General features: G+C 46.2%; 1 protein-coding gene across 2 annotated transcripts in view; it reads left to right on the top strand.

Moving 5' to 3' along the window:
• LOC138580945 (putative DBH-like monooxygenase protein 2) overlaps window positions 1-18,063 on the top strand; it is a 651,459-nt gene that overhangs the window by 494,911 nt on the left and 138,485 nt on the right. For both annotated transcript variants that reach the window (XM_069651883.1, XM_069651884.1), the window contains one exon: window positions 16,671-16,730. In XM_069651883.1, the coding sequence (XP_069507984.1) occupies window positions 16,671-16,730 (60 nt within the window). The remainder of the gene's footprint in view (window positions 1-16,670; window positions 16,731-18,063) is intronic.

The raw sequence follows: 18,063 nt of genomic DNA, 5'->3' as shown, positions 1-18,063 counted from the left end.
GTCACCGGCCTTGGGAGTGCATGGATGTAGCTGCCCCCACCTTTCCCCCCACATGGGCTGAACAGTGGTTACAAGGACGCCCATATGACGCTGTCTCAATTTCTTTAATGCGTCCAATACCGTGTCCGGAATGCATAAGAATGCATATAACAGAACCTGATGAAAGTTAACAAACAACTAAAGGTGAAATGTCTCATTTCAGTACCGCATGCTCCAGGGAAAACATTTATATTGGTTCTGAGAGTTTAAAACATGCACACCTTATATAAGAAATATCCTCTCTTGGTTTTGTGTGTGTGTTGATTTTATGAAAGGCACATGCCATTCGTCCTGTACAATTTGGGTGGTTATGCAAAGACAATTTAATGAAATGTGCATATTTCACCTTGACATGCTAATTTCTGGCGATGTCACATTGCATTGCCTTTGTTGATGAGTCCCCCACTTTTATTTTTAGGACTTGACTCCTGGGTAGGGGGGCAGGAAGGGATGGTGTATGAGCATCGGCTGCAGAAGTGCAGGCATCCCCGGGAGCGGAGAGCGCAGGCAGGCAGGCGCTGCAGCAGCCACAGCATGGACCCTCCGGGTGCATCCAGCACGAGATCATCATCTCGCAGAAAGGGGAGGTGGGAATATACGGTTGGGGACTTTGAACTGTATTTTACTAACTGTGACCCCGCAATCGAGGTCTGGGATAGCCCCCACCCCCAAGCTGCCAATGTGCCCTCCTTCACACCAGAACTGCGATTTGGGGTCGTGGGGATAAAATAGTGTCCCACTTATGGGGCACCGGAGCGGAATACACCGGATAACGAGATCACCCAGACAGTAACCAAGGCTGCGGTCACGCAGAGGATCATACAGCACGGGACACCCTGCAGGGGTCTGGAGCACCAGACCATACACCAGTGGTGGGCAGGGGTGGACTGGGAACTAAAAGAGGCCCTGGAAATAATTACTGGGGACCAAAAGAGGCCCTGGAAATCATTTTCAAAGTGGCCCCATATGACACATTTTCAGCAAGCCCAATGCTTTTCCTATGAAAAAATATGGAACTACCACACAAAAGAGGCCCAGGGTGCAGAGGCCCACCGGGAAATCTCCAGAGTTCCCTATAGGCCAGTCCGCCCCTGGTGGTGGGGGCACCCAGCAAACGTTAGCCTCGGCTCTGTGGGCACACAGACGAGGACTTCCATACAGGCCGTGGTTACACGGCAGGCACACCTCAAATAAAGACAATGACACAGAGTTGCCGCTTCCTGGGTCTCTGCTGCAGTGCCTGCATGTTCATGCAGTGTCCCCTTTTGTTGGCTTCTTAAAGGGGCCACACGCCCCAGTTAAAGGGCGACACACAACACTCCTCCTTTATTATAAAAGAACCAAAACAACACAGTAACAATGGCACTGCAACCGAGCCGACACCTTTTTGGTGCATTCCAGTCCGCACACCAGTACTATAATTTATGAAACCAGAGTAAACTTCAGTGCTTTCCAGTCCGAGCACCCACTTGAGACCCAGCAGCCATAAATTCTGGGATCAAACTGCCTCCCTGGGGTGTTATGCTTCAGTCGTCCTGTCTTCACCAGAGGTGCCCCTGGACACTTGTATTGCTGCAGGACAGGAAGAATACATGTTCGCCTTTGTCATCCTCCGCATAGTCAAACACCCTTCTCTGGTCCTCTGGCACCTGGACCGTAGCTGTTTTGGGCGGTTTCCTTCCTGTAACATGCCCTGCTGCTGGCCCCACTGGACTGGCAGGCAAAGGGGCTGGGCAGAGTCGTGTGAAATGATCTTCGTTTCTGCACCTCCTGCACGTATGCCCTTTGGCTGGGCACTCATGTCCGTGCGCCAGGCCCCATCCACACCGAGGGCATAACGTGGCGCCTGCCTCCTTTCGTGGACACGCCCCTTGTCTTGCTGGTATACTTCCTTGCCACGTGCCCACGACACACACATCCTCCAATTTCACCGGCTACATGGGGTCTTCTAGCTTGACCATGACCGAGGCACGCACCTCCGCCAGCTCCTGGGCACGTCCCAGTTCTAGGATCCAGTCCAAGCTCAGCCCTGTCTCCCTGAGGACCTGCTTACGCAGCTTGGCAGAGCTACAGACATACATTATCTGGGCCCTGACCTTGTCATCCTCAAAGTTGCCCAGAGCACACGATAGTGCGATATTTTGAAGCTTGCCATGAAATGCGTCCAAGCTCTCCCCTTCCTCTTGTTTCGCGCACCTCATCCTGAACCGTTCACAGTCACGATTGATCATGGGCATAAAGTATTCATTCAGTACGGCAATGGCTGTGGCATATGTTTGGTTTCTAGGCCGCAAAGTCTGAAACAGTTTCTAGACAGCTGGGCCTGCTGAGGATAGCAGGGTTGGTCGTTTTGCCCTTTCTTTGATCTCCGCTGCCTCAAAATACAGCTCAAGTTTTTCGACCCATGCCATCCAACAAAGTCCCATACTGGCAGGAGCCCCTACCACACCATAAGCGTACAGTGGCGGAAGCTGTCCATTCTGCCGATATGCCCCTTGGGCGTCATTCTCCTCATCCCCCATGATGGGCCCCTGACATTGCACAGTTCGGTGTCACAAGGGCGCACAAGCACTCCCTGGGGAGCCGCTACCCTTCTGGATTCCTGGGTTTCCCCACCAGTGACCACCAGTGACCACATTGGGTGGGGTTTTTACCCCCTCAGGGTAGCTCCGACACAGAGCACAGAGGAACACCCCCCTGGGGGCAGTTGGGGGCATTTGAGAGGGTGTCAGGGGTTGTCTTTGTGCACCTGCACCATGTACACAAATGATGAATGCAGGCCCTCATGTGATGCCTGCTCTTAGTGCAGCACCTGAATGATGAAGGACCTCACCCTCGATGTCCTCTTATCCCAGGGAGTGAACGCAGCGCATGTCAAGACTCTTTTGAGGAGTGCGCACCTCCCACAAATTATCTTCCTTGAGGGGGACTGCTGGCAGCAGGTCACGGCTCCTGCCTGCAGCGTGCCCTTGATGAGGTGGGCAGCGCGAGCACACGTGGCTCCTCTTCTCCTCCCTACACACTTCCTTGAGTGGTTCGGCAGCACGAGCACATGCAGCTCCTCTTCTCAACCCTCCACACGGAGATGCCAGCGGCTGCCAGTCACGCCGCAGCACTCCTCTGATTTCACCGTCGGTGGGCACGGTAGTCCCCAGGCCACGCCCACTCGCTGCTTGCAGCCGATACCACATCCAAGCCGCACGCACCACAGGGCATGGGGGCCTGACCTCCTCATCACCAATATAGTGTCCCACTCACGGGGCACCGGAGGGGGACACACCGGATAACAGGATCACCCGGACAGTCACTAAGCCTGCGATCTCGCAGAGGATCATACAGCAGGGGGCACTCTGCAGGGGTCTGGAGCACCAGACAATACACCAGTGCTGGGGCCACCCAGCAAACGTTAGCCGCGGCTCTATGGGCACAGAGGCCAGGGCTTTCATACAGGCTGTGGTCATACAGCAGGCACACCTCTATTAAAGACGGGTCTCATCAAGTGTGGCGGTAAGGCAATAACGGTACTGGGAGCGCTACCGGCACCATTGCTACCTCACGCCATACTACAAGTTCTGCTCGCGGGTTCCTTTGCAGCCACCAGGTCTGACCTGGTGGCCATACCGGCACCCGCGAGCAGAACAGGACTGTAGCATCGGTAAAGTTATTAACGGTACCAGTGCCACCACCTTCCCCATTCCCATTGAGCCCTATGAGGAGAAGAATTTTTTCGGGCGCGCAGCAAGGTCGTAATGACCCCGTAATTGCCCTTTTCTGGGCGCCGGAAAAAAATGAATACCGCCGGCAGCTGTGCCTGTACTGCCAGCCTGTAATAAGGCCCGAGAGTTGTCGCTTCCTGGGTCTCTGCTGCAGTGACTGCACATGCATGCAGAGCCCCCTTTTATTGGCTCAAGTCATGACTAAGTCATGACTCGGCTTCTTTATGGGGAAACACGGCCCAATTAAAGGGGCAACACACAACAGGGGAGGGGAGTCCGATTCTGTGTACATTGTACAAAGCCTTTTTTTTCCTGCCGTTTACAAGAGCGATTTGTTATTTTGTAGAGCGCTGCTAGCTATGTTAGTGTGAATCAAGGAGCTGCTTTGGCATTTGTTCTTGTAATGTTTGGCAGCGGCAGTTATCACAACTCTGCTACGTCTGCTATAAACGGCTGCACGGTGAATGGCTGCACAACCTGGCAGATATATTGTGTTGATTTTCCAAGGAGTCATATAAATGATGCATATTACCCGAAGTGCTGTGGTCGAAAATCCCAGGGCTGTAGCTTAATCCACAGAGCAACTCTGTCTTTAGTGCACCTTAGATATTAAGTTAGCTCCTGTGTCAATCCACCTTCTGCACTGGAAAGGAACCTGAGAAGAACCGATTTGATGTAGTTGGGTATTAATCGCGTCTGTGTGGTGACCTATCACAGCACAGAATATGAATTAATGCTCGATCTTGAAGTCTGAGATTTTACCTTGCAGTTACAGGTCGGAGCGGCTTTAAGGCCTTCTCAGCAGTTTATGCTTCCGAGGCCGACATTGGTTAATCCCAACAGCAATTATTGGAGCTAAAGGAGACAGTAAACACTGCTACAAGCACTGTTTGCGTGTCAGTGTTACTTCGCCATGTGTAAAAGTAATAGCAAAGGGCCTGATTCAAATGGGATTGGGCCATTGTAAAAGGCTTTTGTAAATCAGGCCCAAAGAGTTTTAAAACATACCTCTTTTTAGCATTGTTTACTGTTTCGGTTCACTCTAGCGATAGCTTTGATACTAACCGGTTTAGTGCGGGGAAGTCGCACAGGGGGCATTAGGGGCTGGGGTCCTGGGAGGGGGAAATAAGTAGCACCTTTCACAGGTCAGAAAGTGGTCTGATATGGATGACATTGGCCTCAAACCCTCCGTATCCTTGCTGTTCAAGCCAACAGCTCAGTGGGTCAATTCCCCTGCTGCGAAGACAGAGGAACTTGCGTTACATATTCTACATTTTAGTCCAGCTTTGATTTATTAACATAGGTCACTGTTCACTGTTTATAAGATTAGTTCTTATTCTTCTTGTAACCTTTTTGTTACTATTACTGCCTTTCCCGTGCACGGAAATCCATTGTCGTCCAAAAGCGCAGTATACAGATATTAAAGCCTAATAATAATAACGATCATAACAACTGATGTCTTGTGCAGTGAAAGGTGACCTATGTTTATGAATCACACCGGGACTAGAATGTAGAATATGTAACACAAGTTAATCTTTCGTCGCAGCAGGTGTATTGACCTTCTGTGCTATTTTACCCGGCTTGGTCAGAAACTATCCTGAGTGTTTGAGGATAATGGGATCCACATCACACAAGTCCCTAGCCTGTGAAAGGTGTCACTTATTTTCATCCTCCCAAGCTCCCAACCCCTAGTGCCCCCTGTGTTGCCTGCAGGTGGGGATGGTTTCCATTGGTGTAGCTTCTCAGGCACAGGACAAGGGCTAGTCACATCAGTGTGAGCCCAGACAGTAAAGATCGGGGTGGGGAATGCACAGAGCAATCAAATTAACTGGGCCCCCCTGCAGACTTCACCCTTCACCCACAGCAGACATACACATTACAGCAGAGTGCAATATGAAATACAGTAGTAGTATGTACCTGTAACCCCAAGACTGCCTGCTTCACATAGGTTTGATTGTCTTTTCTACATCACGCCCAAGCCACAAAGGTCTCACTGCCAAGCCCCCTGAACCCCCATGTCATGTAATCCACTAAATCAGCCCTACAAATTCAAGCAACATTAATCACTTTGCATTCTGGGAATTGTATTTAAGTCCCTTCCCTCCCTTCATATTATGCATAGCGAGTCCGTGCATAAAAAGGACTTTAACTGAGGCTCTGCTGCCCCCTCCCGACTATCCCCAGATCCGCCAGGATGGGAAATTCTGAAAGACAGACCGATAGCACAAGTGGAAAGCATACTACACTATGCATCCAACACACAAAAACTGTATTTCGGAGAGTTTTGGAAAAACTGTAAACGAATGCATGCAGAATAATATTTTAGTGGGTCTACCGCACATCTTTATTGTTGGTCTTCCCACATGTGCACACACACATTATCGGGAATTTTAAGACATTTGTTTCCTGAGTCAATATTAAAGGAACCTTACTTACAGCAGCACAGCTCAGTTTTAACCAACATTTGTACCTGGGTTAACATTTCACCAGTGCAATGGATTCACCTTCTCGTTCTATTGCACACCTGCACACCTTATCACATCCTCCTTTCAAACTTTGCACTCTCCTCTTTGCACCCTGGTGCCTATAAATGCATAATGCAAAGAACAACAGTAAACGCCAAAACTATTGGCATTACCAATGCTTGTTTGTATTACCTTCTGCAATACCTCCTCTCCCCCTTTCTACTCAGAGTCACGAAACTCTGCTGAAAGATCAATCCATCTTATGGAGACAAGACAAAGCCATAATCGACCCAGCCGCTGTGCAAAGTTATTATTAGGAATTTCTCATTCTTATGGTTGGCATGGAAGCCATCACTGTGCTTCCATTAGCAGTTTTCAGATTGATTCTTGTCAGACGATATGGACAGTTTACCCAGTTTTGAGTTTTTGTAACATCATTTTACTGAAAGCTTAATATTCCTGTATAGGGGAGGCCAAAACGGAAAACAAAAAAAAGATCATTTGATCTATTTACAAAAAAATATAGTTAGAAATTACAATAACATTTGACATCATGTGTTTGAAAAATTATAAATCTCTAAACAAAGCTAAACTAATTGACTTTGTGAAAGGAATTTGGTTCGCTTGGGAGGATGCATGGTATCTTTCCCATTCAAACATGGCCGCTACTTTTGGCTTGTTTCCAGAAGGCTTCCTTAGAGACAGCCATCCAAGATCGCTGCCTCCATTGAAGAGCTCTGAGCTCAAAGAGATCCGCGATGGGCAGGAATGGGTGGGATTAGCCATAGGGATTAGCATGGCTAGGGGCGGGGAATGGGAGGGATCCAATAACCGAACAACTGTGTATCCCTCCTCCAATGTCATCTTCCTTGAAACGTATTACAGACCCGCATTCAAAGGCCATATTTGAAGCTCTTATGTTAAAGCTCTTATTTTAATGACAATAGTTCTATCATAAAGGTAGCTCTTTCAGCACCACCTAATAGCCTAAACTAATAAAGTAAGGAACATTCTGCTTGCAGCCAGAGTCAAAGTATAAAAAGAATTACAAAGACTGAATGCAAAAAAGATTATTGAGCCCATAGAATCAGTGAAATGGTTGAGCCCTACAGTAGTAGCACACAAGAATAACAGAAAACTCATGGTCTGCATAGATTTAAGAGATTTTAACAAAAATAAAGCAATTTACAAATGTCCATTGCCCATAATAACAGAAATGCTAAATTGTGTAAGAGGATCAAAGTTATTTACCATGCTGGATTTGTCATCCACGTATCATCACATTTCTTTTACCAGGCAGAGCAGACATTTGACATCATTTATAACCCTGTTTCGAATGTTTCGCTTCTGCAGAATGCCCTTTGAGCTTGCATTTGCAGGAACAGTTTTTCAAAGGGTAATGACACATCTATTTAAAAGTATACCTGGAGTCTTGGCATGCTAAGATGATATTTTGGTATATGGCAAGGGCAGTGAAGATTATGATGAGAGAGTGAATAGAGTGCTACAGCTTGTTGGCAAGAGTGGATTAACCATCGAGTTGAGCAAATGTGTTAGAGAGCCAGAAGTAGAGTACCTAGGACATATGATAGATGGGTCAGGATATAGACCAAATATTGACACCATGAAAGCCATTAAGGAAGCACTAACTCCCACTATGGTTGAAGAGGTTCATTTATTTTTAGGGATAGCTGAGTTCTATGGTAAGTTTGTAAAATGGTTTTCAGAAATTAAGCATTACTTTAAGAGAGTTGACAAAAAAGAATGGTATTTGAATAGGGTGAGGAATGTGAGAATCAAGAAAAGTAAATTAAAGAGGAAACTTGTAGAGCATCCAGTTTAGGAGGGTTTTCCATGTGGCTACCATCAATTGAAAAAAGTAGATGCGAGTAAAAAGGGGTTGAGGGCAGTCCTGGTACAAATTAAAGAGGGAAAAGAGAGGATATTGTGTCATGCATCAAGACTTATTGGCATGCACGTGAGGAGTTGAAATACATTTGGGGTAGGCCAGTGACCATTCACACAGACCGTAAACCACTTATAGAGGTATTAACAGTGCAAGGATTGCCAAGAGTGACCTCTAGGATAGCTCAATTGTCATTAAGGCCCGGAGGATACTTCAGGAGCAACAGGCTTGTCTTGGAAGCAAGATGTCTCAGAGCAGCACAGGTTTGAATCCCCGGTTCCCTCTTAGAAACCTCCTTGGTATTAAGCATCTTATTAAAAAAATATATATTTATAATGATCAAAAGTAACTACCAAGTTATATATGTTCCTGGTGCGAAAAATAAGGGTGCAAACTTTCTTTCCCAGTTGTCGTTAACAACAAATGTTAGCATGAAAAAGGAGGTACAGATGAGTGATGACAAAGAATCAATGGTAGGTTGTGTGGCACAACAGGATAATGTTATTTCAAATGACATGTGGTTAGAGGAACTGTAGGCTGATAAAGATGTGACAACCATAGTGAGATATGTGAGTGAAGGGTGGCCTGAGAAAGGGAGAGTGCCTCAAGTGTTGAAAGCATTCTGGGAGATACAGGAAGAAATATCAATAGAGGACGAGTTGTTATTTAGATGTCAAAAATTGGTTCCACCGAAGACGTTGTTTAGCACATTAATTTTACATTCACATGATGAACATCCTAGTAGCACATGTTCAAACAAGAATTGGCAAAGCCAGCAGTTTGAACTTTTGTGTAGGCCTGGGAAAGGCACTTTCTATGCATTGCCGTAGTGGTATTAACTGGCTATTTATAGCAGATGCAAAATGGTGCAAGTACTTGGGCATATAATAGCAATGCCTGGAAAAGGCTTAATACTTATACACAAGCCAAAACCGTTGGCTTTGCCAATGTCTGGTTTAACAGGACTTTAGTGAAGGATATGCATAGTGTTTATAAATTGAGTGGCTGAAGGCAGACCTGGTTAAGACATTTTGTATTACACCAGAAGCACATTTACAACTCCAGTTAAGTCATTGGAACTCATTAGGATTTTGCCAGTGCAGAATTGACATGCCGGTAATTCCGTTTACCGGAACGTTGCGCACTGGCAAACTCCTTGTTTCCCAGTGGGGTGGGCAGAATTACCTACAGCCAAGAGCAGGAGGTAATTCTGCCACCCCACCTGCATAAATAGCCATTATTACTGGCACCAGTATTACCAGTGCCAGTAATACCTGCAAATCCCCTGATGGAGTCCTATGGGACTTTATGGAATGGGGATTTACCACTGCTGCCAGCACTCAGAATCCAGCAGTAATTCTGCTGGGCCGAGTGCAGGTAATGGTCATAACGTTTGGTGGTTTCCTGCTGGATTTACCAGCGGGATACCACCAAACATGTGATGACCCCCATTAACTCTCAGAAGACAGCTTTGAAAAAACACTGGCAGGCACTTCGAGTGCAACGTTTATGGTAAGGCTTGATTAAGGTGAACTCAAAGAAAAAAAATAATAATGAGGAGCTGTTTTGGGCAGGTAGGGGGCAGGAACTGGTTCGGAATGGCCATTGGGATTAGCATGGCTATGGGCAGTCAATGGGTGGGTAAGCTTTGTGTCCCTCCTCATATGCTTTTCTCCTTCTCTGCACTCTAATACAATAGTTTCGGCCACCAGGGGTGGAGCTAAGGCTACCTGCCTAAATGGCTATGGGCAGTATGACCCAAAATGACTCTAATAGAGCACTACAATGACAAACAATTTAAGCATTTAATGGTAAACTGCTTTAATGTTACCAAGGATTCCCAGCCTGACAACAGGGAAAATTGAAATAGCATGTTAATCCATGAAAGGTACCAGTGCTGGAGAACAGGAGTTACAGGTAAGTAACTTATTTCTTTCAGCGTATAGGTGGCGCTAAAGCACCACCTAATAGCCCAAACTAAAAAGAAAGTACATGAGAAATACTGGTTGGCAGTTTTGGATGTACTGATTAGGCGCAAAGTGAGAAAATGTTGGATGTGCTTACATTTTGATAAGGGGAAGATCACTTGTAGACAACCTCTTTCTCTGCTATCCATTCCTTCAGGGGTGTGGAAACACTCAGGCATCAATGTATGAGACAGGAAAGGAGAGGGAAATGTTTTTGGTAGTCATGATAGAGCACTATACCAAATGGCCTGAAGTTAAGATAGCAGCTGAAGTCACATGCAAGACTATTGTGGAGTTCTTAGAAACTGTGTTTAGGAGAGAGGGCTATCCAGAAGAAATGGTGAGTGATATTGGCACACAATTTAGATATACACTATTGAATGACTATGCCAAAAGCTAAGGAATTAAGCAGAAGCATATTGCAGTTTATCACCCGCAGAGTAGTGGTTTAGCCAAAAGGTTCAATCAAATAGTCATTACATGTGTAGGATAGTCTATCCACAACAACATGGAAGTGAGTGAAGAGTATTGTGGAGTGTGAGGTCCGACCCAAATGGGATGTCAGGAATACATGTGAGGGGAAGAAATGTGAACCCTATTCTCAACCCTGTTTGGGTTAACAAAATAGTACCCGCAGAGACCATAAATGTGGCATTGCGGAGGAAGAAAGAGGATGCTCAGGTTAAGTGCAAAGAGAGTTTCGATAAACATGTTCATAATAGAAGACATCTAGAAGTCGAAATAGGAGATATAGCTAGGTTAGAAAAAGGAAAAAAGAGGAAAAAGGGATTATCAAATTTTCAGAAGTCATAGACAGGTTTCCTAAATCAGTGACAATAGAAGATGGCAGCATATGGAATTTAGATAGAGTAGTGAAGTTTATGATGACCCACAATGTGGTGGAACAAAAGAGCAGAAGAGTAGGATGGAAGGCATGTGAGAATGAATTGTGGAGTGTGCCCAGTTTGAGTGATCACTATGGGATGTGACGAGAGTTACAGGCACAACCAGAATACTAAGAGAAAGGAGGAAGAGGCAATGGGTCTCAACAATGACAATAGCCTTGCAGGAATAGAAAAGTGCCAGAACGAATGAAAGATTTGAGGAAATGGGTAAATGACACCTACCCAGACAGTAGTAATGTTATACGTAATACCAGTTATGTTGTTAACGTTATGACTTTAGTTTCAAATTCTTAGGTAGCTAGTTATTGCCGTTTAGGAAGGGGGTGATGTAGCAGCAGCAGCAAGTCCTCTCACAGGTTGTGGCGCTGCAAAATGCCTTGGCGGTGCCTGGCTCTTTCGGGGCAGCCAGCGTCATTGGTGCTCATGGAGAGCAGCAGAGTCTGTTGCTCCTTGCGCATGTCGTGGGGTTGCCTGTTGTCATGGGAAAACCAGATGCATTCGCCAAGGTGATGGGTGATACCTGGGCACGCTAGGACGAGGTGACGGTTGGAGAGGCGATGCAGACCTGGCAACATTAGCTCCGTGGGGAGCATTTTTATTAATGAAATAAAAACATTTATGACTTACCGCCACAGACTCCTCTGCCCTTTCGTCTATTGGAAACACACACAACACAATGTATGCATTCGTGTTCTAAAACCAAAATAAATATCTTCTAAAAGCAAAGATAATGAGGAAAAAACTATAAAAGCATAGCTTTTTGGTTATTCCAGTAATGGCTATGAATGCCTAGAATTTTAAACGTTCATACCTCTGTATGCCTATGGTATTATTCCCTGTCTACCCATTTATACATAGTCTTTGTTACTTTGTGTACCACAGCATACCCAGGCACTGATTCCATGTGGACCCCTTGACCCCTTGGTTCTGGTTTCCCATGTACTTGTGTATACCTAGGCTTTGAATCCCTGTGTAAACCAATGTACATGGGCAGTCATTTTCCACTGCATGTACATATTGTGACAGCAAGAGAATCAACGGGCAACGCAAAGCACAGGTTCACTTCTCTTTATTGGTTGTAACATAAAGGCAGGGGACTAGGTTTGACCGGGTGCATTGGGTGGGGTTCTGGAATATGTGCATAGGGGGACAGCTTCACTTAGGACCAAGGTCAGGAATCCTTCCCTTTATGCCCAGCAGCCATTTAAAGTCTCTGGATTTCTAGTGCCCCAGACCTCTTCCTTGGAAATGTGTTGAGTCTTTATTGTTTAGATTCAAAATGTCATGCTGGTCTGCCTAAACCTGAAGACATTCCTGGCACCACCACCCCTAGTGCCTTGGGTTATCTGGTTGTGGGTCAGGTGTCAAACTCTGTAGGTGGTGTTGGGATTAAAAGGCTTCTTTCCCCCTATGTGTAAGGCAGGTCACTCTTGGCCAAATATTCTTCCAGGCCTTTAGATGTAACATGGCACCTTTTCACCACTGATTGAGTCTGGCCAGGGCTGATGATTTGTGGAATTTCTATCCCTCCACTATAGTCTTCCCTTCAACCCTTTTCTGCCCCACTCCTCTCTCCTCTTGCTTCCTCTTCTACTTCCCTCTTCCCTCCGTCTTGTACCTCGCCACTCTTCCTTCCCTCTCAGTGTTCCTCTACTTGTTCACTTCTGCCTACTTCTTGAACTTGCTACTCCTCAAAAGCCTGCCTTCCCCTCCTTCCCACCTTCACAGATCTCTCTGTAATTTACTCTCTCACCTACACTCTATTCTCTCTATTCACTTCTTAGTCAACCTTTCTGAATCTCTCTTTCTCCCCCGACTTTGGTTGTCTTTACCCACCTTCTTTTGTCTTCTTGACTCCACCTCATTCTCTTTTTTATCTATCACTTCCTTCATGCTACTAGCATCTTCCACAGGATCGTGCTTCATTGCCTTATGTGTAACTCCTTGAAGAGTGCAGTCCTCTGCCTCCCAGCACACCATGACCCACCCTTCCTCTACTGCACCCTCTACTGTTCCCCTGGCAAATACCTGCAACATTTTGTTTGTCTTTTGATAGTGATCTAAAACTCCACCAATTAATAACTTCCACCACGGCTAGGTTAAACCTACTTAAGAGCCACACAATCTCACAACTCCACTAAAATGGTAATCTCCATCCTTTTACTCAGTTGACTTGACTACTGTGCTAGTCTTCTGCAGGGCCTTCCTCAATACTCCTTTGCCCCTTAGTAAAATTCTCTACTTTTCAACCTGCATGCTTTACATCCTGCCCACCCTCCTACCATACCTTCCCACTGACTTCATGTTGACTGACTCTCCATGTACCACCAGTCACTCTGCATTTCTCCTACTATCCTCCATAATTTGTCCTCCTTTCCCATGGCTCTTCAGTCTCCACTACCTCTCCTCTTCAGTCTTCCATTGCTGCCTCAGTTCTTCTCGCTCCATTCTCCACTCTTATTGCTATGCCACCTCTGTTTGATCTCCCCCTCATCCTTTCCCATTTCTCTGTCTTCAAGTTTTCTCTTTCTGACTACCATCTCTGTTCTTGTCTTTCCATCCTGCATTAGACCAAGCAGTGAGGAACTCACAAGTGATTTTAAACTGGCCTTTATTTATTCACAAATGAGAGGTGGGTGAAGCCCCTTTCAGTCCCTGCGTAAAGCTAGAACTTAACTCGATACCCAAAGGTAGACTGGTCGGGATAAAGAAAAAGTGATGTGTCTTTTAGGAGATACCATCCCGCTCCTTCCTTTTATCAGGTTCTGTACGACATTCCTGTCTAAATGGAGACACACGAGTCTAAATAACAAAAGAGGATTTTAAAACTGGTCAACTGAAACCAAATACACCTATTCTTAATAAGTCCTTAGCAGAACTCCAGAAGGTAGACCAACTCAAGCGTTCAAAGCCTACTCTTCATAAGGCCATCCCTATACTAATATTATAATTATGTAAACATTTATTTAAGTTACTCACAGCCTGACCTCCTTCTCTGACCTCTCTTGTTTCATCTGAGTCATCACCTCTGGATCTTCCTGAGGGAATCTCTCCCTACCTTGTGTTGAACTGCTGGCTAGGCCTCAGTGATCACTTGGATTCTACAGCTTGAAAATGTTGCTGGATCCAATATTTGTTCGGATGTCAAGGTACTTTGTCAGTACATTTCAGCACAGGTTGAATTCAATTGAACCTTTGTCTGATTTGCAACCTGGCCCTTATTACACACACCAATAACTACCAAGGCGTCCTCCCCGGGTTGTAAGATTCAAATGTTTTTATAATGTTTTCCTGGCCAATCTCTGTATTCCCAAATTTTGATTCGGCTGTCCACTTTGGGGTTACAAATTTCACTATGACTGTGTTTGGATGTCAGTCTCTTCACATGGAATTAGGTCCAAGTTGGGTCTTCCAGTTCTCTTGGTATGTCTCTGATTATATCTTGTGTTATAGGTTTCCTCCTTAGGCCTTTGGTCTATATGTTTGGATTCTTTCTCTTCTTACCATTTCTCTGATTAGTGGCTCTTGTCCTCATATTCACCAGGTCCCTTCCTGGACTATTCTGCCACCACCAGGCTGAGAAAGTGAATCCTTCCCCACTTCTGTGTATTCCTGTCAGACAATTTTCAGCTGGTTTAACCTGCCCTCTTGCAACGGGAATGGGTGTTTACCTCAGTGTTGCTATGCCCTTGAGCCTCCAGTTCCTACAAGGGAAAGTAGTAGAATCTTCAACTTCCTTGGTGGCTTTATTGCTACAGGCTCTCCGTACAGCAGGTCCTTTGTAGCAGAGAACCACAGCTGCTCACAGAGCTTGGCCTAGTGCAGCCAATTAACCTGTTTAATACGACTTCCTCCTGGCTCTCCCCTGGGTACAACAAAGTAGGGACAGACACATCTGTATTCCTTGGGATCCTCTCTCCCATAGGTTATTCCTTCCTTGTGCTTGAATCCATAATTGTAATTGGTTATTCCCCTTGTGATGGTAACTCCTTCTCTTTAGCCCGCAACTCCCTCTCTTTCGCCCTTCATCATCTTCGGGTTCATAGTGGCTAATCACCTGAGGGTCTTTGAACTCCTAGGGCTTTCTGAGGAGTTAAAGCATGGCTTGGCCGCCAGCACAATCTTTGCTTTCTCCACACTGCAGAGCGCACTGTCACATGGTTCCATGTCTTCCTTGGCTGACCAGTCTTGGCTTCTCTGTAGGTCTGTGGACACCCCATGAGAAAATATTCCTGTTATTTTGTTCTCGGCTCGGTAAGTCTCATCCGTGTTCTCTGGGAAGACTGCTAGCACTGTGGATGTGAACTCTGGCAGACGTTGTACACTCTCCATCCACGAGCATGGTGGAGACATAAGGTTTTCATAACTCCTTTAACCAAGAGCCCCCAATCTCAGGGAAGGCGTCTGAGTGGATCTTTCTTTTCATTCTGAATCAGAATCCAGAGAGGCAACAATTGGTGTTGATTCCCTTTTAGGACTAAAGTGAATACAGGTGTTATAGGAGTTGTAGCCCTTCTTGATACCATCTGTCAAGGAGTTCCCCCCTTCTCACCTCAGTTCGATCTTTGCTGGATTTCTTGATCGATGCCTTCTTGCGGACGGATCGAATCTTGAATAAGGCTGCACGAGTCTCTTCCGACTCCAGCGTGCGTTCAAAGTTCCGGGATGCAAGGATCCAGGAATACGGGAAATTTACAGAGTGCGCTACTAGCACACAAGTCCAGGAATCAAGAAAGGAAGGAAAGGGACCAGGAATGGGGTTGGCTGGAAGAAGCAAGGAAAACAATACCGCGAGCTACGGAGCACACGTCTGGTCGCTACTTCACAATAGCATTGAGATGCGCGGAGCCGCGGGAGGCGTGGTCTATTAATAGAACACGCTACGTCCAAGGTGTAGAGCGAGGAAGGTGTTTCACAGTGGACGGCCATGTTGCAAGTACAAGGGAGTGTAAGCCCAGTTGAGACAAGGACCAGGAAGTCCAAAAGGGGCGTGTTCTGTAGTTCATGACACCATCGCTGGTTCAAAGATTCCAGGTGGCTTACCACACCATCTAGGAATTAACAAACCCACAGGATCCCACCTTGACCCCCCTCAGGATGCTATATCGGGTAGTGGCCAGTCCAACCCTGTCCCTAATGACCCGCTACTGTTGCAGGTAAAGGTAGGCAGTTTGGCCAACCCACCACTCTTCTCTCTTGCCTTCTCTCTCCCCTTTGGTCCCCTCATTTTCTGTACCTATACACAAAAAGTCTCTGATGTGTGTTTACCTGTGTATACTTAGGCTGTGATTCCTTGTGTTCTTGTTTATCCCAAATCTCTTTCTATCCATCTACAGCAAGTCTCTGATTCTCAATGTACTTCAATATGCAACAGCTCAAATTCCCTGTGACCTGGGTACAGCAATGTTCTGAGTGTCTGTGCATCCGTGGACATAGGCTCTTAATCCCTGAGCAGATGTTTATGCATACTCCATACCTGTGTATACCTAGGCTCTTGCTCACTGAGTGGCTGTGTCTACCTAATCTCTCAATTCCTGTTTCCCCGCTTATACCGAAAGACTGATTCCCTATACCTATGCTCTGATTCCCCATATATCACTGTACACCTATGCTTAGATTATTTTTGTGCCTAGATAGTAGCAGACTGAATCTCTGTGATTGTTCTTTCACAGGGGGATGATATCATTGTGGAATGCACCTATAACACACTGGATCGTGCCAACATCACATACGTAAGTCTACTTTTGTATTTCATTAACTCTCTCTTTGCTGGATGTTTGTTCCATCGATGTTCCATTTGTCAGTCTCTCCAGTCCAGCCATAAACGTGTTGGCTGCAATATACTGAGCAATCACTCCATCAAGCAATATGGGTGTTTGTTGTGGTCTGCAGTTGTTTCACCACCACACTTTTAATACTAGACTATTTGGCCTAGGCAAGTTGATCACCATTACATTATATCGATCTACATAGGGAGAGAGAGACAGAGAGAGATAGTTAAGGGTAGAGGGTATTTTTACGTTAGGGTGTGTAATGCTTATGCGAAATATGAGCTAAAACAATATGGCTCCGGTGCACAGCTATCTTAGACATTCATCTCCCATCACCGTAATGAAAGCCTACGCTTTTCGTGGGCTCAGCAAAGTAAACGCACATCCCGGCAGCAAATTCAAAGCAAGGTCAGATAAATATTGTTGCTGAGTGGACTTACTGTGGAGAATAGTATTATATTGACGAGCCAGAGAGGGAGTCGGAGCACTCTGAAGGTGCAGTGATAAGGGGTCCTGGTCAAATGCGAGGAGAGAAAGCTGGGTTCTCCAGCATGGGGTCTGGCATGGATTCACATGCTCATGAATATTCCCCGTCGTCAGGCTGGGAATCCTCAGTAAAGAAAAAAACCAGTATCAGTTTCGTTTCTGATCTGTCTTTCGTAGTAATAACCAATCACTGGTCTCTGCGTCATACTGACCACAGCCAATGACTGCCCTCTACCTAAGCACCGCCTCTGGCAGCCATCTTCAGATTTTTACCGCACGTTCATGTGTTGGGATCCTCGTGCTATTGCTCTCGAGCGTTAGTGCTATTTTTTCACGTTTTTTCTCAAAAACTTCGTTTTTTTCGGTCAAAAGAGCCTCAAGCTCCACCGACTCTCCATCCGATCAACAGGGACCCGTGTCGGATTCGTCTGCGCCCCTCAAGGGTGAAGATTTCGTCGAGCTACGCTTTTGGAGGACTCCAGAAGCTTCTCAGGCCAGGACATGGCCCAGGAGAAGGGAAGCTCGACGCCCGGAAAGCTGTTCAGGGTCTGCCCTGGATGCCAGCTGCAGAACGTCTTTAAGGAGGACGAACACTCCTTTTGTCTCTACTGCTTACATGAGGACAAGACGCACGTGGAGAAGGACTGTGCGTTTTGCGGCAATATGTCGGAGCGGACCATGAAGGACCGCCATCAACGTCTCGCCAACTGGCTGGAAGGGAAGACCCCGTCAGGCGAGAAGAAGAGGAAGAAATCCGAGCGGTCTTCTAAGACCTTTGAGGACGCCCCGGCGACGGGGGTCCAACACA

Source organism: Ambystoma mexicanum, chromosome 3p (assembly GCF_040938575.1).
Source record: "Ambystoma mexicanum isolate Mex_15411 chromosome 3p, UKY_AmexF1_1, whole genome shotgun sequence".
Lineage (NCBI taxonomy): Eukaryota > Metazoa > Chordata > Amphibia > Caudata > Ambystomatidae > Ambystoma > Ambystoma mexicanum.
The sequence above is the reverse complement of the archived record's forward strand: the minus strand, read 5'-3'. Positions and strand labels throughout refer to the sequence as shown.